Below are 24,723 nucleotides of genomic sequence, written 5' to 3'. Positions count from 1 at the left end.
AATTAATCACATTCATTGATTAAGTTACAATTATTGTTTGGCTTGATAATTTGTCAAACCTATTTTGCTTGTGTTCATCAAAATCCTCACCACAGATGCAACGAGTTCATCTTAATTTCTATTTTCTCACCACCTTTCAAATATATATCATTATAATTACATTTGTTGCTAGTGTTGGCGTTAGTTTAATATTGTCAGTGTTTAGGTTATAACTTGAACTTTTCACGTTAATGATAGAACATTTTCAAACATAAAGTACAAGTGTCATTATTTGCAATACAATGGAACCAGATGTTAATGATACTCATTATAATATACAATATATATATATATTATATTTAAGAATTAAGGCAATGCATAATGTAAATTATTCTCGTTATTTCAGTGAATTGATTTCATCATCATCATTCACAGTTTATTCAATCAATTCCCTATCTTTATATTCCCTGTATGTATGCCTTTTTCATTTCCTACTTATATTAAAAATCTGTAGTTTTAATATAGTATACAATTTGCAAAAGTGACTTGTATATATTTGTATTGTGCATGAAGCACATTTGAAGAAAACAAATAAATAAATAAGCAAGCTAGCTAGCTAGGCCTGTATATAATGTCTTGAATTAGGTTAAGACCTAACAAGAAAAATGAAAGCTGCAGCAGCAATGGAGATGACAAATAATCAATTAATTAATGTTTGACTACTATAATTGATCTTGAGATTGAGAATCATAGATGATGTTCTTCTCTTGTAAGCTTATTGAGAAGGGCTGTAATGAGGGCATCCCTTCTCTGAGCCCTACCTTCTTCCCTAGCTTTCCTTTCTTCTTCCCTTTCCCTCCACTTCCTCTCCATCGTCATCCTCTCCTTCTCCACCACTTCCATGGCTGCCCTCCACTCTCTCTCCTTCTCTCTCCTCTCCTCCTCCCTCGCTTCGTATGTTCTCACCCACTGCATTTCCACCTCCATCTGCTGCCGCGTGAACTCCTCCAGCATCTCCCGTACGCCGTTTATAATTATCATGGCGCCATTGCTGCTGCTGCTGCTGCTACTGCTTGGATTAGCTGCTGCTGCTGCTGCTTTCCCTTTCCTTTTCTTCCTCGGTTTCTCGTTAACTTCGCTCTCTTCGTTTGATTGATGATCTTGATCTTCCATGTCGGATGAATATTGCAGCGCCGCCGCCGTCTTTCTCTTGGCGGCGCCGCCTTCAGCTTCCAACCACATCATTCTTTGCATCCTTGCAGTAAATATAGCCTGCAACTCGTTGTAGTGTGAAAACTGTTGCCTCATCCCTTCCGCCTCCGCAGTTTCACATACCTATATATATACATAATTAATAATGAAACGCGTTTTGGTCAAAAACATTTCTTCAAAATGGACATTGATGATGGATATATAATATTAATTGCATCCGAATCCAGATGACAGTGATGATGATTGCTCCTCCTCCACACACTTATTACACAAATTAAAAATCTAATCTGAAGCAATTATAATTGTTAAAGGTTTGTGATTGAATGGATCGATCACAATTCACAGACCTTGTATCGGGTGACGAGGTTTTTCCACTTGGATTTGCACTGATCTGCGCTTCTGCCATAACCCTTTTCCCTCATCCTCGTCGAGATCTCTTCCCACAGAATTTTATTGCGTTTCGTTTCCATGAAAGTCTGGTCGAGCTCAGCCCGGATCATCAGCAGTTCCCGAGTTTCCTGCACACTCCATTGAGGGAACCTGTCGGCACTGCTCCCCGCAGCAGCATCAACCGCCGCCGGATATGGCGGCGGCGGCGGATGGAGGTGATGAAGATGCCCCGGATCCATATATATATATATATGTATATGTATGTATGTATATTCCTTCTTTTAATTTGAAAGGAAAGAAGGAAGGAAGGGAATGACTGCGGAATTAAGGAGGATGGACAAGAAACAAAAAAAAAAAAAAAGGGGGGGGGTTTGGTGTTATGGTATGTACAGATAGATAAGGGTTTGGTTGGTAATGAGAGTCAAAGACAGACACTTGACGAATTAAATATGGCAATGGAAAAAACAAATCAGGATTTCTCTTTTTTTTTTTTTTTTTTTTTCTTTTCTTTTTGTATAATCCTTTTCTCGGTGCACGAAATCTGATTTTTTATTTAAAGAATACAATCCAAGGAATATGATTTATATAATATTAATTTCCTGGTATTTTGGGGGGTTTCGCATTTGTTCATACTAGCTAGGGTCACACTGACGTCTGCATGCGATATCACAAATTAAGAGCAAGAAATTGTTGGGAATGTTCTCGTGGTCCCCTCCCCTCCAGGCCATACATAAATTCAAAATGTCGTCTAAAACATACCCTGATTTTATTATCACTAATTAATTTACTTGTCGACGGAGAAACGCAACTTAATTATTTCTAGATTGATTTACCAAATTAAAGTAATTTTGAGTAAATAATTAATTAAACCTACATATTATCTGATACAAATCCTGTATTGTAATTTGTTATCTGATTCTAGCTAGAATTAATGTTGTAATTGTTCCTCGTAATCGCATGCCGTCATGGTCCAGTGCGGTTGCCTACCAGCCATCTTAGGATGACCATCTATCTATCTGACTTTCTTTCTCCCTTACTTACTAGGTAATTGCGATGACAATAATACTATAATAATTAACCTAGCTAATCCACCAGCATGTTTTCGAAATATTGTCTCTTATTATACAACCCAAATAAATAGGGAATTAACTAACTCTGGTGGATAATTATAATGCTGTGCTATCCAATTTTATTAGTATTACAGTTTCCTACTACGTCCAATACAATAGGCCAGGCCCAAACTAGTGGACTGTGAAGCAACCAAGCAACAGGCTGCAGGTGGTAAAAGCGTATATATATATATCCATAGAGAAAAAATCAATGCCCAGAAGGGAACAGTAGTTCAGCACTGTCCAGTTACAGTTACAGTTACAGTTACAGACAATATAATGAATGAACGAATGAATGAAGCTGCTGATGATCGATCAGTAACAAGTACAATATGACAATAACATACAACGTCCATCCAACCGTTGCTTTTCACGGCACACACTCCATCATGCATCTCTACCTTAATTCATCGAACCAAAGGGTGAATCCATTCATTCAACAACGAACGTAACATAATTGGATCACACACAGAGTTCATGATATAATATACTAGCTACTTATCCTAGCTAAAATTAAAGAACGTGAAATTATTCTTACATATCTCTAAATGTGAATTGAATCTGCAATTGTTAATTGAAGTGACTTATATATATATATATATATATATGTATATGTATATATATAGGGCGAGGGCGAGACGATTATTGTGGGTCACCCAACTGAAGAGAGAGAAAGAGTATGGTTCCTTTTTCTAGTTAAGTTTGAAAAAATTTGATTTAAATTTAATATTAAAATAATGTTTGATAAAATATTTTGTAAAAGAAAAAAAAATATTTTCTTTTTAAATAAAGAATTCAAAAAATAAAATTTAAAAAAATTTGTGCAAAGAAATATAACGAGAATTAATTACTTATTAATTAATTTAATATTTTAATTACTCTACTCTGCCTGACTGCCAACTCACCACCGTCTGCGACTCCGGCCAGACAAACTACTACTAAAACCAGAATTAATAAATAGTAGTAGCAGTAGTATTCGGAGAAATACTCCAATAAATATTCCTTCGATAGCGAGAGATTTTTTATTTTATTTTATTTTAATAATTCCCTGTATTAAAATTTAAAAATAAAAAAACAAACGGAAAGAATAATTCAAAAAGATCTTTTCCTTGAAAAAGCATCTGAACCGTTACCGTACCACCCACTTCTTCGGTTTTGCAGAGGAGTATCCCATCCCCACCCTCAACTCAACCCCTGCCCCAGGCCAGTACAGCCAAAGCCACAGCCACCCTCCCTCACTCTCAAAGCACCCCTTCTCCGAGACAAAATCGCCCACATTATCGTCCCTGAGCTCTGCTGTCCGCCGAGGACTCGGTTCCAAGTCCAATCATGTGAAAGCGGACCTCCTGCTGTTGCTACAATTAGGGTTAGGGTTTTGCTTGATTGGGAAAACCTGCCGCGTCCTGATTTGAATGGGGAACTGTTGTAGATCTCCGGCGGCCGTTGCCAGAGAAGATGTCAAGTCATCCAACTTTTCCGGTCATGATCACGGACGGAAAGACAAATCATCCGACAACATTAAGAAAACGGTTACTGTTTTGCCGGACGTCAAGAAGGAGAACATAGACGAGAAGTATTTAATCGATCGTGAGCTCGGGAGAGGGGAATTTGGGGTTACTTATTTGTGCATTGAGCGGGAAACCAGGGAGCTGTTGGCTTGCAAGTCCATATCGAAGCGGAAGCTGCGGACCGCTGTCGATGTGGAAGATGTGAGGAGGGAGGTTGCTATAATGAAGCATTTGCCAAAGAATCCAAGCATTGTGTGCTTGAAGGAGGCCTGTGAGGACGAGAATGCTGTGCATCTAGTGATGGAGTTATGCGAGGGTGGGGAGCTGTTTGACAGAATTGTGGCACGTGGGCATTACACAGAACGGGCTGCGGCTGCTGTAACAAGGACTATTATGGAGGTTGTGCAGCTATGCCACAAGCACGGGGTGATCCATAGAGACTTGAAGCCAGAGAACTTTCTATTTGCAAATAAGAAGGAAAATTCTCCGCTTAAAGCCATTGATTTTGGGTTGTCCATATTTTTCAAGCCAGGTTAGTGAATTTATAGCAGTTGCTTCAGAGTTGTATGTGATGAAAATTCTCCACTGAAAATTAGGAAGCTTTTGAGTTACGGGTTTTATTAATGGTTACCTGCCTATGAAAAGACACTATCTACGTAATTGTTTGGCTGTTCACAAATTTGATAGAGAAATATCTCCGTGGTATTGTTTGCCCCCATAATTTACTTATGCAAAAGATAATGAAAATATTTCAGTAGGGATCAATGCCACTATAATCAAACTGGTGAGATTGTTCACGTGCCTTACTATGGAGATGTGTTCATCTCTCACTTTTGTTCCATCGTTTTGTAATTTTTTATCCTAGGTGTAGTAGGGTGAGGTTCTTGAGAATATATACACAAGCACACTTGCACATGCCCATATGCATTAACAAGACAATGCTCTTCTACTGTATTAACTTGTCAATTAGCATATTCTAAAAGAATATATGATGTTTAGAGACTTGCTTTGACTCTTGGATTTTAGGTGAGAGGTTCTCGGAAATTGTTGGAAGCCCTTATTATATGGCACCAGAGGTGCTCAGGCGAAATTATGGACCTGAAATAGATATCTGGAGTGCTGGCGTGATTCTCTATATCTTGCTGTGTGGAGTTCCTCCTTTCTGGGCAGGTAATTAACCCTTCTCCCTCTCTTCCATACACAGAAATATCTGGCATAATCAACATATTATACTGTCCTTTTAACGTTCGTTTTCTCTGCAGTAGTAGTTTTAGATGATCACTTACAAACTTTCTGTTTTCAAAGTTCAGACTTGCTGGCGTTCAGTACCTAATTTTAATCTTGTGTTTATTATGCCTGACTATCAATTTTCAGGTGTTGTTTTCATGCTTCTTGGAAATAGAAATATGCTAAATGACTTAAAAGTTAAAAGTTTTTTTTTTTTTTTTGTCACAGAATCTGAGCAGGGAGTTGCTCAGGCCATAATACGTGGAAAAATAGACTTTGAGCGTGAACCATGGCCTAGTATATCGGAGAGTGCCAAGAGCCTCGTCAGGCAAATGCTGGAGCCAGATGTTAAGCTTCGGCTTACAGCAAAACAAGTTCTTGGTGTGTTAATCTAATGTTCCCTTGCTTCTTTTTTCTGATAAACCTTGATGTGCGCTTTACTATTATTGGTCTGACAAACTTTTCTGTTGAGTTGATCACTTTTGTCTAGAACATGCTTCTCACTTCTCACAGACAAGGTGTCTTCTGGAATTTCATGTTAAATATAAAGTGTTCTCATTTCTAAAAAATTTTGAAACTTATTTGTTAATAAATCATTTAATTCTCGGTGATTCATCATTATGAACTTTTGAAGTTTCATGATCAATCTCTTCTATTGGTATCAATGCACCCTTGTACGGTTTTGAGTGGCCTAGTTAGCCTATCGTTTAGGGCTATTAATCGTCTTTTCTCGTTGTGTTTAATTTAATATCTTGAGTTATAATTGTCTAAGGCAACAGTCTGAGAAAATGCATATATGTGTGCATGCACTTTTTGTTAGAGAACATTTGTGGTCCGACATTTAGTTACTCATTCTAATATGAATTTGAGATCAGTACATTTTCTGTGTCTATAGCATGCGCAAACTGTTTAGTGTTTGACTGGTATAATTTCTGAGTTCATGTTGTGGGCACAGTCTTTGCTGTGGCTGGAACATGCAGAAACTGTTTACTACTTGTTTGTTAGCATTTCTCAACCAAAACAGAGTCAATCATACTTTGTAAATTTACATTTGTATGCATTTTCAGTTGATTTGACTTGCACCTATCATTTTCAGTTTTTTACGATGTATTTATGGATGTTTGAGCATTTATAAATTTACCTGCTCTGTGAAAATATATTATGGTTTTTCTTTCTATTGATACTTGTACTTATCTTCTCTACCATTCACATAGTTGCAGTTAGCATTGTGTACATAACTGCATCTTTCCTCTGCACACTTAGAACCTATGTCGAACATATTGCACAAAGTTGTGCATTAAAATTTTGTAGGTCTTTTGTTATAAATGATGTGCGTTATTGGTGTGTGCATATGATTACCTGCTACTGCTTAAATTAAAAGGGAGGATTCTGAAATGGAAAATAAATCCCCTATCAAACTTGTTCATGCAGATTCACTTGCATTTTGAGGATAAATGCATTATATGTGCTTGGCATATATTATGTTTCTAAATAGAAGTTTTGTTTTCCACAGAACACCCATGGCTTCAAAATGCGAAAAAGGCTCCAAATGTTCCTCTTGGAGATGTTGTCAAGTCAAGATTGAAGCAGTTCTCGTTGATGAACAGATTCAAGAGGAAGGCTCTTAGGGTTGGTTGATTATTATACCTCATCAATGTTTATGTCATTGAAGTTTTAGTTAAATTTTTGTGGTTGTGCTCTTTTTGTTAGGTGATTGCTGATTTCTTATCTAATGAAGAAATTGAAGGCATCAAGGATGTGTTTGCTCAGATAGATACTGATAGTGATGGTATTGTTTCAACTGAAGAGCTAAAGGCTGGAATGCAAAAGTTCAATTCACAGCTGGGAGAATCTGAACTACAGATGCTCATTGAAGCCGTGAGTCTCCAATTAATGATCCAACGCGCACATTTTTTATTCTTAACCCATTTTATTTTTAAAAATAATTATATAGTCAGATAGATTTTCAACTATTGTTTTACCTTGTGAAGATTTTTATTTCATATATGTTATCGAGATCGGTAATAAAGTAAGGGACGAGCCAAAGTCTGCATTTGGTTGATTGAGGAGTGTATAGTGACTCCTCTTGGAAAGTCTGAACTTGCCTTCATGCGTGTAGCTTGTTTGCGAGCTTTAATTGCCTGATTTTCTAGTTTGATATCCTCTGGGAATAGTTGACTTGCAATAATCATATGCATGATGTCCATGCTATTATGCGCTTTCGTGTATGTGTGTGAGTGAGAGAGAGAGATGCTGATATCACTCCTGGATTATATGCGTTCTTTATTCATCCATTCATTTCTACAGGTGGATTCAAATTGTAAAGGAACATTGGATTATGGAGAGTTTCTTGCAATCTCACTCCATCTCCAGAAGATGGCAAATGATGAACATCTTCACAAGGCTTTCTCATATTTCGATAAAGATGGAAATGGTTACATTGAACCAGATGAGCTTAGGGATGGCTTGATGGAAGATGGAGCAGATGACAGTACGGATGTGGCAAATGACATTTTCCAGGAGGTTGATACAGACAAGGTAATAGTAAAACCTTCTGATATGTATGTGAAGCACCGTATGAACTGATTTTTTATTGCATTTTCACCATGAATCCAGGATGGACGCATCAGCTACGATGAATTTGTGGCGATGATGAAAACTGGGACAGACTGGAGAAAGGCTTCCAGACATTACTCAAGAGGGAGATTCAATAGTCTGAGCATAAAGCTGATGAAAGATGGTTCTATTAATTTGGGTGAGTGAATATGCACAATCTGATTCTCTCTCCATTTGTATGTGAGCAATTGCCTGTGTGTATTAAGCGTACTCTCTTTATCATTGTTGTGGCCTGTCCAAGTTAAATGGGGTTCAAATTGATTGTTGCCTTTATAAGGATTATGGACGAGGCAAGTACATTTTATTAGCCTTGTCAACATGTTGATTTGGTAGAGCACAAAATCTTGTAGTTCCCACTCATGTGCTGTTTGATTCTATTCTCTTACTCTTCACAATCACACATTATTTCTTCCTGATGGGTGAAATGACCTACGATGTACTAGTAAATATCTTTGTTAAAAGAACTAGATCTCAAATTTATGTTTTTGGGGCATGTACAGTTTCATAACCTGTTTTCACCAATTCATCAAAGAGACAGATTGGGGTTTTTAAAGAGTTAAAAGTCTATTATTTTGTTATTTTATTTATTGTCCTACAAAGTGGTATCTCTCTTCACAATAGTGGAAATTAACTATTTAGAGAGTAGGAAACAATCAAGCAACAGTGGCGATACATAATATGAGAATGCTGGCCAGGTTGTAGGAACACTGATGCAATTTCATAATGGTCTCTTTTGGAACTCCGAATATTCACTCCAGTTTTACTCATTTATGATCTCACTCAGGGAACTGCTTGCACTGTGGATTTTTATTTTATGTTCCATGCTTAATGATGGTTCGGGTTTTATTCAAATTCTGCTGTATCACTGATGCATTAACCCTGCCACTCAAAACATCCAAACCTTCATCATGTATGCATGTATCTGTTTTTGTTGTGCATTTTGAACCTCATTTGATTGCCTTTTTTTTTTTTTTTTTCATCTGGCTATTTGGTTGGAGTTGCTTACTTTCCTTTGTTTGTGTTCTCACTCCTCTATATGCATATACTATGGCCTGTTTCATTTCTTGGATGTCCTAATGATGCATTTCTGTAGGTGAGCCAGCTCATCGTTTGGAGATATTTTTGTATCTTTATGTGCTATAAACGTTTTGAGCTGTGTATAATTTGCAAAGCCAGGAAAAGGTGGCTTTCACTATGATGAAGTTATTATAGCTTTTGATGATTGGTTGATTTGAAGATGATAACTTGTTTTTTTGTTTGCCTTTTTACTGCCAACTTTTTGAGGCACATACCTACCATACTTATTCTTGCCTGTGAATTACCATTCTGATTGCGACACATGGACATTTATGTTGAATATGCATGTAATTAAGCATTGATACTTACAAGTGAACAATTATAATGTTACATTCCCCAGCCATTCCCTAAATTTTATTCAATCTATTTTACCAGAAATAGTTTGTGAACAGTATTTTGAAGGAGTATAAAATAGTTTGTGAACAGTATTTTGAAGGAGCATAAAGCGCAAACTCTCGTGCGGTTCAGTTTTTGTTTGAAACTACTTAGTACAGACAAATGAATTATTATTGTATGACAATGAATTTTAAAAGAATCATGTGCGTTAGTATTATTTTTGGAGTTGTAAAACAGGTATGGGAGGTGGGGCCTGGACGGACAGGCCTGGACCAGATGTAGTTATGTGTATGTGATGAGGAAAGTGACAAACAAAGAAAGTAGGGAAAGCTATGCGTAACATTAAAAGAATGTGCATTAATGAATTGATTCATGATTCTGTAAACCATTTGAAATTGAGTTTGACAAAGTCGGCATTGCAAATTTGCATCCATCAAAATTTGAGTTGATTGCCATAAATAAATCTTGAAAAAACAAAACACACAATTTCCAGATTTGATGGACAGAATTACGACGTACGTGTAATGTTTCAAATGTGTGCTTGGCACAAGTAGTCTAGTCCAATAGGCAACCTACCTAATTGTTGCTTTGGCACACCAAAAATATCTTACAAATACTACTATGTCGTAACAATTAAATTGTGGATACCTACATACATCTTAATTCAGTCAGAGTCAGACCTCACATAGAAGCCACTTTATGAACATGAAACCCAGCATGTTCCACGAATACACATAATACATACATGTCTGTGTTGTACGTGCATGTCCTTGTCTTGATGATGATGACTATTATTATTATTATTTCTACAGTACGTGAGAATCTATGTAGTAGCGTGGGTGATTTATGAATGTTGGGGTAAAAACTGAATTGAAATTAAAGTTGTAGCGTCATTGGAGGAAAGCTTGCATTTGCACATGGCAGGTTTTTTCTCATCTCTCTCTCTCTATATATATATATATATACATACATACATATATATGATTTATCTCGATACCTATATATGCATGCATATCGTGTATATATATATATGTGTGTATGTATGTATCATTGCCATTACCTTACGAGTATACATTGTTAAATTACAAACAAATTACATCCACCCATCCATCCATGTCTGCGTGTCCTGCCCTACCATGTGATTTTATTATTTATGATCGAGTAGTTGGTCAAACCAATGACCAAACACACTCAGATTGCACATACACACATCGACAAGGAGGAAATTAAGGAAATAAGGAATAGTGGGTGGATCACAATGATCTTTTAATTTGTTTTTTCAAACGAAAAGAAATGAATTAATTAATACGAATTATGCTTAATAATAATTATATATAGCTGCGCAGGTAGGAATGAATACCAAACGTACACGAAATCGACTTATAATGTTTGCCAATCACTACCTTCCACATACATGTTATATGGGAGGTTGATTACTTAAATCGCTGATTATTGAATCGGATAACTCTCACTGAAGTTAGTAGTAAAAGATAATATAAGTGATTAACAAAAAAAAAAAGAAAAATGTTGGGGAAGTGAAAGAGGACCAAATCTGGTTGTGGGTATTTAACGTTAATGATTAATAATAAGATAATGGACACGTGACTTAAATCCATACCAACTAAGTTTGATGTCGGCCAAACATTATCTTTTATTTGGACTTTTCTATCAACTTTCATTAAAATGTTAATGACACTTTTTGTCTGCCTCCCACCTCCATCTCCATAATTAATTATTAGGTAATCTGGAGTTTACTAGAGTTTTAATTTGATGATGATGTGCTAGGTACATTGGAGTTTTGAACTCTTATTATATTTAAAGGGTTACGAACTATCAAAATATAAACTACAGAAAATTAGAATTGATAAAGATGTAGTTTTTTTTAAGTTTCAATTGATCGAGTTCACTTTCTTTTGTTATTTGTATATTTACACAAAGTATGTGTTGTTTGAATAATACAGAGAAACTTTTCACCAACGGGAATGCGGAATAATTTGAATGTTTAATACAATAGAAGTAAAATAAAAATAGACAACACAATCAAATTGCATGGAAAGCTCAAAATGAAATAAATTAATAAAATTCTTCACTCTAGAGAAAATAAAATGGTTATAAACTACAAGAAATAAATAAATAAAAAAGCTCCATCACTCAATAAACCCAATATATGGCTTATATTTAGTTTTATTTGATCTTAATTTTAATTAAATAAAGAAACAAGATATATGGCATGCTTTCAAAAATCAAAGCATACCAAAACTAGATATACCAAAAATCAAAAATCATAATTAAGCCATATATGGTACGATAAGTCCGTATTTATTTGGTAAATTTCTCCATCCATGAGCATGAATATAGAGAGAATAATTGTGGATAGATTGTTTGGATCTGAATTTTGTAAAACTGAAATGATTACATTACATGTATATTAGAAAAGTCTACATAAGAATAATCTTCAATAAACCAACATACATACATTCTTAATTCTTTACACAGCACAAACACATCACTATTACTAGAAAAAAGATTGAAAATTGCGGAAATTTGTCGTAAATTTTAATCTGTGATAATTAAAAGTCACATGAAAATAATTTTATGACAAATTTATGTCACATCTTTTTGTTTTGACTATTCTGTAAGTAATATCTACAGAAAAAGCTACAAACAACTTTTCGTGACTATTTAAAGTAACGGCTTATGTAACGAAAATGTCAAAGATATTTCTATTCCGTATCTTTTGATTATTTCGTCACAAAAATTGTCACGAAATTTTTTTTTGACTATTTTAAGTTGCGGCAAAAATAACCAAAATATTTCCAACACTTTAAATTATTACAGATATTGTCATAGTATAATTTTTGTGACTTTTTAAAATAAAATGTTACAACATAATTAACGAAAATAATTATAATTTTTTCTTATTATTGTTTGTAGCTATTCAAAGTAATAAGAAAATAATAAAATCATCTTCAATATCTTTATTCAATATCGTTTGTAGCTATTCAATTTTTTGTTAAAAATTTATGATGATATATTAAATAAATATGTATATATTTTTAAAAGATAAATTTATAATCAATAATATTTATAGAGTTAAAATATAATAACAAACAAAAAGTAATACTTTAGAGTAGATAGCTAAGTTAGCATGACAGGTCGTGTAAGTTTTTAATAACTATAAGGTCACTAGTTAAGTGTGGTATGAAGTAATTCCGAAAAAAATAGTGTGGTTGCATTGAACAAAAATTATAATATAATTATATTTTTTTTTTCAAAAATATAAAATCACGGAATTATTACAGCTTTCGTTAATATAAAGTCACATAGATGTAATGGTATTATTTCGTAACTTATTGTCACGAAAATATCACAATTATAAAATATTCATGAAATTTTGTTGCAGTTTCTGTTGCTATATAAAGTCACGGAGATGTCATGGTATTATTTTATAACTTATTGCCACAGAAATGTCACAACTTAAAAAAAGTCACCAGCAAAATTCAACGGAAATGATTCCGTATATTTTTTCGTGACTTTTTACTAAAAAGTCACTAATTTCTACTAAAACCGTGACTTTTTTATCGCAATTATAGCCTAATTTTCTGTAGTGCGGATGTATATATCTATATATGGTACAACTATATTGGTTGTAGTGACAAAAGTAAAGTTTAAATAATTAAATAATTAATAAAGTCTAATTAAACAAAAGCTTATAAAAAAAATTCAAGGCAGCATTAATTAATGCAGGTCTGTGTTGATCAATGACTTAAATGGATAGTATATCATAATTTGGAAGTTGGGTTAGCCAACCTGCCTGCCTGCCTGCCCAGAGTTGTATTGTGTTATATAAATATGTTTATTGTACTAAAATTAATATTATTATGTTGTGCTATGTAAATTATATATAGCATATGGTGTCAAAATTATATACTCCACAGTGTGTAATTATAATAAAATAGTTATATATAATGTTTTTAGATAATTGTTTAATGTTTTATTACATTGAAGAAACAAAATATACAGAGAGATATTCTTGTTTGTTTGATATTCTTCTTAATTTCGTAAATAAATTCAATGCACTGAATTAGATATATATATCTCAAATTTAGAAGGGATTTGGTTTTCTTTTATCATATGAATAAAAGTAAATGGTAACCTCTGGCTAGCTTACGTTGAATTTAATTTGTTCGTTCATCACATGCATTAAATGCATATATATATATATATGAAGTGCGAATGCAAGTCGTTCACGGCGCCGGAAACTGCATGCCTATAATTCCATACACGATACACCCCCCACCCTATTAATTATATTATAAATGGATGTCTCTGTCCGTGTGTGTGTGTGTACACCACACCTTTCTATGTATAGAGACGTCCGTGGTCACTCCGCCCTACGCATCACATACTCTCACTCCGATCCATTATATATATATATATATGTATGTATGTTCATCAGTCTCACCATCACTTCCAGTGACATTCCTGTTCCTGTTCCTGTTCCTGTTCCTGTTCCTATATATATATACTTCATGATTTGTGGGGTATATCATGTATGTGTATAAATCCCCCAATAATCGTTTCAGTTTATAGCGAAACACCGCTTACTTCAAACCATCCAATCTGCTCAACTTCTTTCAGTATATAGAAATATTCATCACATGCACCACCTTCAATCCCAATCCCAATCACAAATAGTATATATACGTATATGCAATATTTATTAACTCATTCATTCACTACTCCACTCCGCTCCATTCCTCCTATATGTCAAATTTAATTTAAATTATTACTTGGATCGATCGAATATAATAGAATAGAATATCTATCTATCGTTCATCATAAACAGTAAATTAATTACAAATAGATATGATGATGAATTGCCTACAGAGCTGGCCGGAGCCAATTGTCCGCGTCCAACACCTATCCGACACCGCCGGGATTAAAAATGGCGTCATCCCCGACCGCTACGTCAAGAAACCCACCGACAGGCCCCATCCCGAAGGCGCCGACCACAACATCAACATTCCGGTGGTCGACATGGCGGGCCTGTACTCCGGCGAGGCGGCGACCCGAGAGAAGACGGCGGCGCTGATTGACGAGGCTTGCCGCGAGTGGGGGTTCTTCCAGGTGGTGAACCACGGGGTGAGCCACGCGCTGATGGGGCGCGTGCAGGAGGTGTGGCGGGAGTTCTTTAAGCTCCCCCTGGAGGAGAAGCAGAAATACGCCAACACGCCGGCCACCTACGAAGGCTACGGCAGCCGACTGGGGGTCGAGAAGGGGGCCTCCTTGGATTGGAGCGACTATTTCTTCCTCAACTATCTGCCCCTCTCGCTCCGGGACCCCTCCAAGTGGCCCTCTCACCCGCCTTCATGCAGGTATCATATACTACTATTAATTAATTAATTATTTAATTAAAGACGATGGATGGATTCGTACAGCTAGCTTCCGTACGCTCTACATCTATACTAATAATACATGCTCCCTCCGTCCCACATGTTGCTACAGACACGATATTTTAGTAAGAGCGTATATTTTAGTAAGAGTGTAATTAGTAAATAATTTAAAATATATTAATAAAACTAATTTCTTTTAATATAAATAATTATAAATTAAAATTAAGGTAATTAATTAATTTAATTAAAATTAAAAAAATATAAATGAGATTAAAGTGTGTAATCATTTTAAAAAAAAATAATATAAAATGTGTGGGATAAACATAAACGGCAACATGCACATAGTATGTGGGACGGAGAGAATACTGTGTGTGTATATATATATAGATATAATTTCTTGATTGGTAAGTTTTGACGACTGCTCCCCCTCCCCACCCCACAAAGATTCTTTATTATATATAGATACATAATAACATCACGTGATGAAATTAATTAATTAATTAATTATTGTGATCGATCATGGATAACTAATTTATACTAATCGGTTTGGTGCAGAGAATTGGTGGGTGAGTATGGAGAACAAGTGCACCAACTGTGCGGGAAATTGATGAAGATCATGTCGCAGAATCTAGGGCTGAGAGAGGACGACGATCTGGCGGAGGCCTTCGGAGGGGAGAGCGAGCTCGGCGCATGCCTCAGGATCAACTACTACCCAAAATGCCCTCAGCCCCACCTCGCCCTCGGCCTCTCCGCTCACTCCGATCCCGGCGGCATCACCATCCTCTTCCCCGACGAGGAGGTCGCCGGCCTGCAAGTCCGCCGCGGCGACCACTGGATCACCGTCAAGCCGATAGCGAAGGCGTTGGTGGTGAACCTGGGGGATCAGGTGGAGGTGGTGAGCAATGGCAGGTACAAGAGCGTGGAGCACAGGGTGATAGTGAACTCCCAGAAAGAGAGGGTGTCGCTGGCTTTCTTCTACAACCCCAGAGGCGACATGGTGATCAAGCCCGCCGACCACCTCGTGACGGAGGAGAGCCCGCCGCTCTACCCGCCCACCACCTACAACCAATACAGGCTCTACATGAGGATGAGAGGCCCACGTGGCAAATCCCAGGTTGATTCACTCAACTTAACCAACACCACCACCACCACCACCACGCCAGATCTCCATAACTACACATCATGATATTTTATCTTGCTTGCTTAATGAAATATGCTTTTATTCTCTCAATTATATTATACTATGTGTTTCTCATTCATCAAATCATCTATCCAGTGGCAATGTTGTCTAATTAATCCAAATACCTACTGTTGAATTAATATTTATATTTATTTTTATCTATGTTAATATTATTTGATTTGATGTTTTAAAAAAATTATAATAAAGTGCCAAAACTTCAAAAGAATTGTAAGCCTAATTTTGCGTGAACATGATGATTATGGTCAGAATCATCACTCGACAAAAACTAATATGTATATACACATATACTAATTAAGGTTTTCTTAACAAAGTAACTAATTATAGCTAAAATAAAATTTATTGCAATAAAAATAAATATTTTATGTAATCTTTTTTTTTTTTAAAGAAAAAAAGGAAATTGATAATATAGAGGGAAAAGGAAATTTGAAAACATAAGTAAAGAAAGCTTTTAGCTAGTTTTCTGAATATGATTATTAATCATATATAGAAATAGCACATAGATCTCTCATGGAAATTTAAAAATTATAAACATAAATATGGGTTGAAATTAATTAATTTAATTTCTATAAAATGGGTTGTAGCACATGTATTCAACCACACCAAATCTCATTAGGTGAGTATGAAATATTCTGTAACACTCACTAATTAATGTGTGCTTAATTGATAGTTGAAACCATGCAAGACTTCTCTATTTATGTATTACTTCAAAATATGGAAGATTATAGCATATATAAGTCGATCAAGAATACATCCGAAAATGAAAAATAATTATCCACCCAACTAGCTAGCAGTAAAACAAGTAGTAGTATAGAATGAAAAAGTCGCACACATGTTTGAATAGGTGACAACTAATTAATAACACTTGAAGGGTTGACTTAAAGTAGAAGTTGTATATTATACCACGTTTTAATATAATAATAATAATAATAATGGAGCCACTGCGAGTCGCAATCACCGACTCATTTTTTCTTCCCTATCCGCTCTGCTTCTACCCACCAAATTAAATAACTAATAAGTCAGTCTATCATCAACAAAACACAACAACATTTTTTTGTGTGTGTTTGTTTAATGTTTTTATTTTAACAAATTTTTTTGTGTTCATTTGAACGGATTTGAATGTGAAAAAGGTAATGGGATATGATCGAGACCTACCGCCAAAAAACAAAAAAAAGGTTTGTATTTTACATGTGTCTGACCAGAGCACTGGTGTCAAAATTGGTTTTCGTATTTATCCACAAGTCTTGACTGAATTTAAGGATTATATTTACACGTTCTTTTTATGTGAAACTTTTTCGTTGCAGGAAAAAATAAATGTCAAGAGTGCCAGAGCAGCATGTATATCTTCAAAGGAAATTAAATAGAAGTAGCAACTTAGGAGATTTTGTAATCAATTTTAAACACTTCATCATTGATTAATAGTTTCAACTTTTATTGTGTTCAATGTTATTGAATGGGTAAATTCTTGTACATAGAATTCTTATTCGATTATAAAATAATCAACAATCGCACCTTAAATATTGATTCAGTTTTCTTTATTAATTTGCTTTTTATTTTGCTTTATTAGCTATCAGCCAAATCAACGCACTCATTTTTTATTTTATCTTTTTTCACAAATTTTGAAAAAGACCATCTTATTAAAATTTACGGACTATATTAAGATCAATCCCCGGCATAATTTATGTTTTAGTAATGATCAATGCAAGAAGAGAGCTATTTGTATTGGTTGAACTTTCTTTTCATGTACTCCCTAAGTCTCAATATTATTAACATAACTCATCAGAACAAGAAAAGAAACACCATAACATTAACAAATTCGAGAGATCTAAGAGTAGAGTTATATAATCCTGGAGCTAACTAATCGTCAAATTAAACCAGGAAAAATCTGATCTTGACAGAACATGTAGACGGAAACACACACACAAAAGAAAAACTCCCTGTTTACACCCCAAAATCCCTTGGAGCTGTTTGGTTGTATACTTCTTTTTAAACAATGTAAATATGCAAAAGTGGATACATTTGGGGGAAAAAAAATTGCGCAATACAACAACAATCAGTGTCCTGCCATGTATGTTTGTATGTAAGTAGCTGTCTGTTTTGGGATCTAGATATCGAGCCACTGCCTTTGCCAGATAGAAATATGACCAGTCACATTTAGAGTGGTTTTGCCATCAGGGCCAACAGTGTAGCATGGCGAGTCCTCGGGAAATTCAGCCGGCATCGACAGCCAGTACAGGCTTGGCTCCCAATCAACTCTTTTCAACACCTTCAGTATCTCCTGAATAACTACTTTGCTCCCTTCAGCTGATAAATGAATTCCATCCCTACATAAGCAAAGATAACAAAGTACGATTCTCATTATTTGTGCGCATTACAAGCATTGGATAAGTGAGATCGCATATTGCGCGCACTTACATGAAGCAATCATTTGCCCAATTGTTTCTTTGCTGAATTGCAGTCCAGAGATTGATGGCTTCGACACCCAATTCTTTGCATAACTGGACTAAAGCTTCAGCGTATATGCGGCAGCCTTCATTTGTTCGGGCTTGATCAGCAAAGCCACTCCTGGTTTTTGACAAGAATGATGAGTAGGTATGTAAATGATTAGTAAATCTTCATTGAAGCTGTTGAAATGATTGATTTGAAGACACAGCCATACCCATAACATTCTGCAACTTGTTCTTCGTTCACTGGAGGAGAAGTGAGGCATATTATTCTTGTCTTGTCTGAAAGACTCTGCAATTTTATGACAAATACTGTCAGCATATACTTTCTTGTTGCTTTGCAAGAGAAAAGTATAATCTCGTGCAGCGTCACATTAGCATTTTGATACCAAATTATGAAGCAGCTCCTCTATGCTTAGGTTATGCCAGTAAACATTACGAATTTCTTTCAAGTATAGATTTTTTGAAACAAACCTTGATATGAAGAATTATCTTTCTCATGTTTTCCACAAATTCAGGAAGAGGAACATGGGCACCAAGGCCACTTGGGTGAGGGTTTGTGGCATCATTACCCCCAAAATACAATATAACCAGGGAAGGATGAATGGCTGCATCCTGTACTACATCAAAAAGTGGCTGTTTGTGAGAAGAAAAGCCCAAGAACATAAACATTGAATCAAACAAGAACGCAATATTATCCAAGAAACTTTCAATGGGCCAAGATATTAAATGAATGAATGAACCAACTAGCCAAGCTGCAGATGTGCACAGACCTGAGGAAAAACCTGCTCCAAGATTCCAAGAGCCATCCTTGTGTTCCAACCAGCGTATCCTCGCAGTACTACATCGGCCTTCAACAAACTCAAACTCAATAATACTAATACTACTTCCAACGGGGATATATATATATATAAAGCAAATACAAGAAGCTAGATAATTTAAGCCACGCGTCCCTAGAGAAATCCTTGACAATGGTGTTCTAATTCAATCAGCAAAGAATTCATTGATCGAAATTTCCCCCGCCATTGAATCAAAAGAAAGCATTCGTCATTATACTATCCCATGTCAATTCAAACATGTATATAAATTTCCAAAAAAAAAAACAAATCTGAGTATAAAGATTCATAGAAAACAGAACATGCAAGCCAAAGATCGATGAAAACAGAAATACCTTCCGAGCGTAAAGGTCGGCCAGAATTGCACCCCACCCTCCAACGTTGTAGCTCATCTGAACTATGGATGACCCAAACAGAACAAACTGAGGCCGACTCTTACCCGCCATTTTTCTTGTTTGTCCTCCTCCTCCTCCGCCCGTACAAACAAACGGTTATGAAGAGATTTTAGAAAGGTTGAAGTGCAGTTGGGTAGAGTAACGTCTAAGCCCCATGGATATGAATGGGTAGGTGTAATCAAAAGTAGTGGTAGCACTTTTCCTACAACTCTTCGGCCAGCTACCACCACCACATCCTTCCATTTCACACTTTCCCACTGTAGTTGATAGTTGACCTTTTCATATCCGACCACAGTCGTCAGCTTTGAATCTTGGCTGAGGAGAGGGAGATAGTTGCAAAAACCTAATTACACTGAAATATTTAAGCCCAATTCTTGGACAGACCAATATGTAGGATCAATATCTCTATAACAGTAAAGCCCAGTCCAGCTCCAGCCTCCATTGGCGATTGGTCCGGTCCGGTCCGTCTGTCTGACAGAAAACAGCTTCACAATCGAATCGCACGTAGCCTTGCAGACTCGCGGCAGGGCAGGCACTACGCTCCAAACGGTTGTAGTCGACGGTCATCGCTTATCACATTTTCAAATAAAATGTAGATTAGAATAGAATTCCCCCAGGTTTTTTACTTTTTTGGTTTTTCATCTTATCAACAATCCTTAATACCTATGCACAGCTAGAGGTAGCGACTGTACTCTCTTTTTTTTTTTTTTTGTGATCGGAGGGTAGCGACTGTACTCTTTAAACAAGCATTAAGCTGCCATTAATGAAGATTCAACTATAATTATTGTACTAAGGAAAATAATAATACTACTTCTTAAATGTCTGGCTACACTATATTAATAATAATTATTAAATTATTGATGTTGATAGGCTCATCAATTATAAGTGCAACTACTTTTCAATTATTAAAATTTTAAATCAGCTCCATGCATAATAGATTTGAGTGAAACTAAAAAAAAAAAAAAAAAAAACAAATTGCTGTATTCAAATATAACTGGCTGTACAGAAGAATTCGTTGTTAGAGATAATGAGTGGGCCGGGGGCGGGGGCGGGGGCGGGGGTCAACGAAAAAACAAAACATAATAAATTAGTTGAGCGAATATTATAACTCCTACGGTATAGATGGTCAAACTTGTAGTTATAACTCATAACCAACAGTGCAGTGCTACCCGCAACCGTTTCGCAGACAACACAACAATAATGTAATAAAGCCGAAAGCTGCAGCTTCGCGGAAGGTTCCTTTAGGCTGTACCTCCAATTTAAGTGCTTGTACAACGTTTCGTTGTATATATATGTACTTAATTATAATTATTCTTCAAAAAGACTAAGGGGCTAACATAAACACTAAAAAATCATGCCAGTAATAATTAATTTTAATTATGACAACAATAATATCTTGTTGGTACTTAAATATACCCACGCCATCGCCATGTATCGTGATTTTATAATAATATAAAGCTCCCACGCAGATAGTAGTCGGTCAGTCGGTCGGTCATACATATTCAGTCTACAGTAAGTAATTCCAACGGAAACAGTCAATGGCATCGCCGGAGGCGTGGCTTTTGCTGGAGGATGGGAATGATAGTAATAATATTACTAATGTTAAGCCGCTGAGCAAGGACATGAGGAATGGCGGCGTCCGGACAGTCCACAACCTGTCTTCCTCGTCCCTGCGCAAGAAATCCGATTTGGTGCTGCTTCCCAAGGTCCGGGCACCGATTTTCCGAAGATTTTTGGATCATTTTTCCGAGGTTTTTCTCGCGACGAAGCTTTCGGTATTGTTTGTGGCCATTCCCTTCGCCATTGTTGCTCAATGTCGCCATTTCGCAAGTGTGAGTGCTCCTGCATCTAATTAATAAATTGTATATATTCTTCTTCTTCCACTACTATCTGGTTGCTAATATTTTTGTTTGAATTTTTCTTTCTTCTCTAGAAATTAAATATATACGCAGCACTAGTGTTCTAATACGTATATGTTGTAATAAACAGCCATGGGTGTTCGCGTTAAGTTTCGTGGGACTCATCCCGCTCGCAGAACGAGTCAGTTTCCTCACCGAGTAAGAACAACAGTACAAAGTGATTATTTGCTTTTTCAGTTTATTTTTATTTATGAATCAGTAAAACTACCCAATAAAAAATTTTGCGATAGTCGTTGTCGCTTAATCGTGTATAAAAAGGGGGAGAAAAGTTATTGCCCATGAAGGCAGGGCAAGCTGGCACATTTCTACAGCTCAATAAGGAATCAAAATGAAAAACAATAGGATGATAGATATGACACTTTATGGATCATGTGAATATATTAATATCAGCATCAGATTTCCTATGTTATCATTGGGCATCCTATGCAGAGGCATCACGTGTCCCAGTCCTCACCAAACCCTACTCTTGTCCAAATCTAAAACATTCACGTGTCTCAGTCCCCACCAAACCCTATTCTTGTCCAAATCCAAAAACATGCATCTCTCCATCCATCTTGTCAGAACGTTAAGAGCCCATGTGAACTTCAAACCTGTCTTAATTCTACCTTGGATTGTTATTAACTGCCTCATATTGCCCTAAATCCTTTTCATCTTGTAAATGCAATGCAGGCAAATTGCTTTCTACACTGGCTCAACAGGTGCTCGATTAATTCAATATTAACTATCTAACCAATTAATTCCTCATATATCTCCAAATTTCCCAACTCCCTTACATAGCTTTTGCCAAACTGCCAATTAATAATGTGACTGACTATTGTGAGTTGAAATTGTTAAATCCAGTTGGGGGGCTAATGAACGCCACATGTGGGAATGCAACAGAGCTGATAATCGCCATATTTGCTTTGATTCAGAACAAAGTGGATGTTGTCAAGTTCTCACTGTTGGGGTCGATACTCTCCAACCTTCTTCTGGTCCTCGGCAGCTCTTTTTTCTGCGGCGGCATGGCCAACATGTTCAAGGAACAAAAGTTTGACAGAGTAAACGAATGAATCCAAGATCCATCCATATCCATGAATAAGGAAATTCTGTTTCTTGAAATTTAAAACTGATGCTAGTGTCTGCAGAAACAAACCGATGTCAACTTACTACTTCTGTTGCTGGGATTGTTGTGCCACGTGCTTCCTTTAATGTTCAAGTTTACCGGACAATCGCCCCAACTAGCAGCAGTCGCCGCGCTTGAATTGTCGCGGGCAAGTGCAATCATAATGCTGATTGCTTACATACTCTATCTGTTCTTCCAGTTGTGGACTCAGAAGCCGTTGTTTGACGCTCCGGAGGTGGCTTTTTTTTTTTTTTTTGTCCAATGTATTGTTTTATGTGACAATGTTGAGGTATTATTAATTGACTAATTCGGAGAATTTCAGGGAGATGAAGCGGCTGGCCTCCCCGAGCCAGAGGAGTCGCCGGTAATTGAGCTGTGGGCAGCCATTGTATGGTTAATTTTAATGACCCTGGCTGTGGCTCTTCTCTCCGAGTATATAGTGGACACCATTGAAGTAAGCAGCATTTCACCATTGATAAGAATTTATCTTGCACAGAACAGATTAACGTTATACTAAAAATTCATTTAGTAGTATAATGACTCTGTTATATTTTTTTATATGTGCATCAATAGGCTGCATCGAATACTTGGGGGATGTCGGTCGGATTCATCAGTGTAATTTTGCTACCTATAGTTGGAAATGCAGCTGAGCATGCAGCCGCCATTATTTTTGCGTTCAAGAACAAATTGGTCAGACACGAACAACTTCTTTAATTTTCTATCCTTGTTTATGATGCATTTGTTAATACATGACTTGTAAGATGCTATATAATTAGTAATAATCGAAAATTTGCGATGCAGGATATCTCTTTAGGCGTTGCGCTGGGATCAGCAACTCAAATTTCCATGTTTGTGGTAATGGCATCAGACATCCAATGTTGTTACCAATGCTAAATGCAAGAACGTGCCAGGGAGACATTAAATTTGGCTAATTGTGGAAATATTCAGGTCCCTTTAACTGTATTAGTTTCATGGATGCTTGGAGGCACAATGGATCTTGATCTCAATCTCCTTCAGACAAGTGCTCTTACTCTAGCAATAATAATCACGACATTCACATTGCAGGTATGTATGCAATTCATTTCAATTATACATAATACAAAACCACAGCTTGCATTTGGGATTCGTAGCTCAAAATCAAGAATTTTCTTCTAGGATGGAACGTCGAATTATATAAAGGGTTTGGTGCTAATGCTATCCTACCTCGTCATTGGGGCGTGCTTTTTTGTGTATAAGGCTCCACTCAGTACGTGACATTAATCTTTGCAGCTTAATTAGTACAATCTTGGACAACTAAATTTAGTTTGATTTATCTATTATTCCTTTTGTTTCAGATGCTAACATTGTCGAGACTTGGTGATGGGAGTCTCATATATATAGATATATGGTAAGCTTGCTGGAAGTACGATGATCATCATCAATATAATCTTTTTTTGTGTATACCGACCACATGGTAATGGTATGTCTAAAACTTATATTATATGCGAGTAGAATTGAGGCAACTAAATCTGCTGTTACACGAGAGGTACTCAATGCAGTGGATGCTCTATTCCATGATTCCATCAAGTACTGAAATAATGGCGACTGGAGCACGAGGGGTAGAAGTGTAAGTGCAGTGGGATCATTGGACATCTGTGTGGATATATGTATCCGGAGAGGACGATGTCCTAATAATAGATGGCTTGTTAGTTACAAGGTTGTTCTAAAACGGCAGGAGATCAAGAAGCGAGAATAAGAAGAACACAGATTATATCATGCTTGTGATGTTTCATTTTGTGCTTTATGATTATTTTGTTGCTTTTCTTTTTTTTCTGGGCCTTTCAGTTTGTCGGAAGGTATTGCGGAATGAAATGGGCGGTGGTCGTAGAACTTGTACATAATTTTCCTAAAATAAATTACAATGCTTTCCATATTCTTTGGTTGTTTTACATTCCTGTTCTACTAATGTATTTTTTGGTTCTTTTTTAGAGATAAAACTA

The 24,723-nt window shown here is 36.2% G+C and overlaps 5 protein-coding genes across 7 annotated transcripts; 3 read left to right on the top strand and 2 right to left on the bottom strand.

Moving 5' to 3' along the window:
* Nucleotides 1–575: 575 nt before the first annotated feature.
* On the bottom strand, nucleotides 576–1,965 carry LOC127251874 (trihelix transcription factor GT-3b-like). The gene is made up of 2 exons (XM_051275790.1): nucleotides 1,539–1,965; nucleotides 576–1,314 (listed from the first exon to the last, which is right to left on the bottom strand). Exons 1-2 carry the CDS (start codon nucleotides 1,818–1,820, stop codon nucleotides 727–729), a joined length of 870 nt encoding a protein of 289 aa, XP_051131747.1. The 5' UTR covers nucleotides 1,821–1,965; the 3' UTR covers nucleotides 576–726.
* A 1,854-nt stretch (nucleotides 1,966–3,819) lies between these two features.
* LOC127251992 (calcium-dependent protein kinase 13) lies at nucleotides 3,820–8,426 on the top strand. Its single transcript, XM_051275980.1, has 7 exons — nucleotides 3,820–4,730; nucleotides 5,225–5,368; nucleotides 5,654–5,806; nucleotides 6,939–7,054; nucleotides 7,136–7,303; nucleotides 7,733–7,963; nucleotides 8,042–8,426. The coding sequence occupies exons 1-7, from the start codon at nucleotides 4,103–4,105 to the stop codon at nucleotides 8,186–8,188; spliced, it is 1,587 nt and encodes a 528-aa protein (XP_051131937.1). The 5' UTR covers nucleotides 3,820–4,102; the 3' UTR covers nucleotides 8,189–8,426.
* A 5,490-nt stretch (nucleotides 8,427–13,916) lies between these two features.
* LOC127251341 (jasmonate-induced oxygenase 4) lies at nucleotides 13,917–16,192 on the top strand. Its single transcript, XM_051275002.1, has 2 exons — nucleotides 13,917–14,832; nucleotides 15,406–16,192. The coding sequence occupies exons 1-2, from the start codon at nucleotides 14,324–14,326 to the stop codon at nucleotides 16,034–16,036; spliced, it is 1,140 nt and encodes a 379-aa protein (XP_051130959.1). The 5' UTR covers nucleotides 13,917–14,323; the 3' UTR covers nucleotides 16,037–16,192.
* A 1,725-nt stretch (nucleotides 16,193–17,917) lies between these two features.
* Nucleotides 17,918–20,043, bottom strand: LOC127252272 (GDSL esterase/lipase CPRD49-like). The gene is made up of 6 exons (XM_051276393.1): nucleotides 19,664–20,043; nucleotides 19,266–19,343; nucleotides 18,967–19,107; nucleotides 18,708–18,784; nucleotides 18,464–18,613; nucleotides 17,918–18,372 (listed from the first exon to the last, which is right to left on the bottom strand). The coding sequence occupies exons 1-6, from the start codon at nucleotides 19,772–19,774 to the stop codon at nucleotides 18,153–18,155; spliced, it is 777 nt and encodes a 258-aa protein (XP_051132350.1). The 5' UTR covers nucleotides 19,775–20,043; the 3' UTR covers nucleotides 17,918–18,152.
* Nucleotides 20,044–21,164: 1,121 nt separating this feature from the next.
* On the top strand, nucleotides 21,165–24,656 carry LOC127251956 (vacuolar cation/proton exchanger 3-like). Of its 3 annotated transcripts, none has more exons than XM_051275926.1 (12): nucleotides 21,165–21,555; nucleotides 21,713–21,780; nucleotides 22,312–22,340; nucleotides 22,483–22,679; nucleotides 22,758–22,979; nucleotides 23,067–23,198; nucleotides 23,318–23,434; nucleotides 23,546–23,599; nucleotides 23,693–23,809; nucleotides 23,900–23,990; nucleotides 24,079–24,131; nucleotides 24,283–24,656. In XM_051275926.1, the coding sequence occupies exons 1-11, from the start codon at nucleotides 21,262–21,264 to the stop codon at nucleotides 24,102–24,104; spliced, it is 1,347 nt and encodes a 448-aa protein (XP_051131883.1). In that variant the 5' UTR covers nucleotides 21,165–21,261; the 3' UTR covers nucleotides 24,105–24,131; nucleotides 24,283–24,656. The 3 variants fall into 3 exon arrangements, with proteins under 3 accessions (XP_051131883.1, XP_051131881.1, XP_051131884.1); XM_051275924.1 differs by having other exon boundaries at nucleotides 21,166–21,555; nucleotides 24,236–24,656; XM_051275927.1 differs by having other exon boundaries at nucleotides 21,170–21,555; nucleotides 22,767–22,979; nucleotides 24,236–24,656.
* Nucleotides 24,657–24,723: the final 67 nt, after the last annotated feature.

The sequence above is a fragment of the Andrographis paniculata genome, unplaced genomic scaffold (genome assembly GCF_009805555.1).
Source record: "Andrographis paniculata isolate CXL003 unplaced genomic scaffold, ASM980555v1 Contig45END, whole genome shotgun sequence".
In the NCBI taxonomy this organism is placed as follows: Eukaryota; Viridiplantae; Streptophyta; class Magnoliopsida; order Lamiales; family Acanthaceae; genus Andrographis; species Andrographis paniculata.
This window is presented reverse-complemented; position numbering and strand designations above follow the sequence as displayed.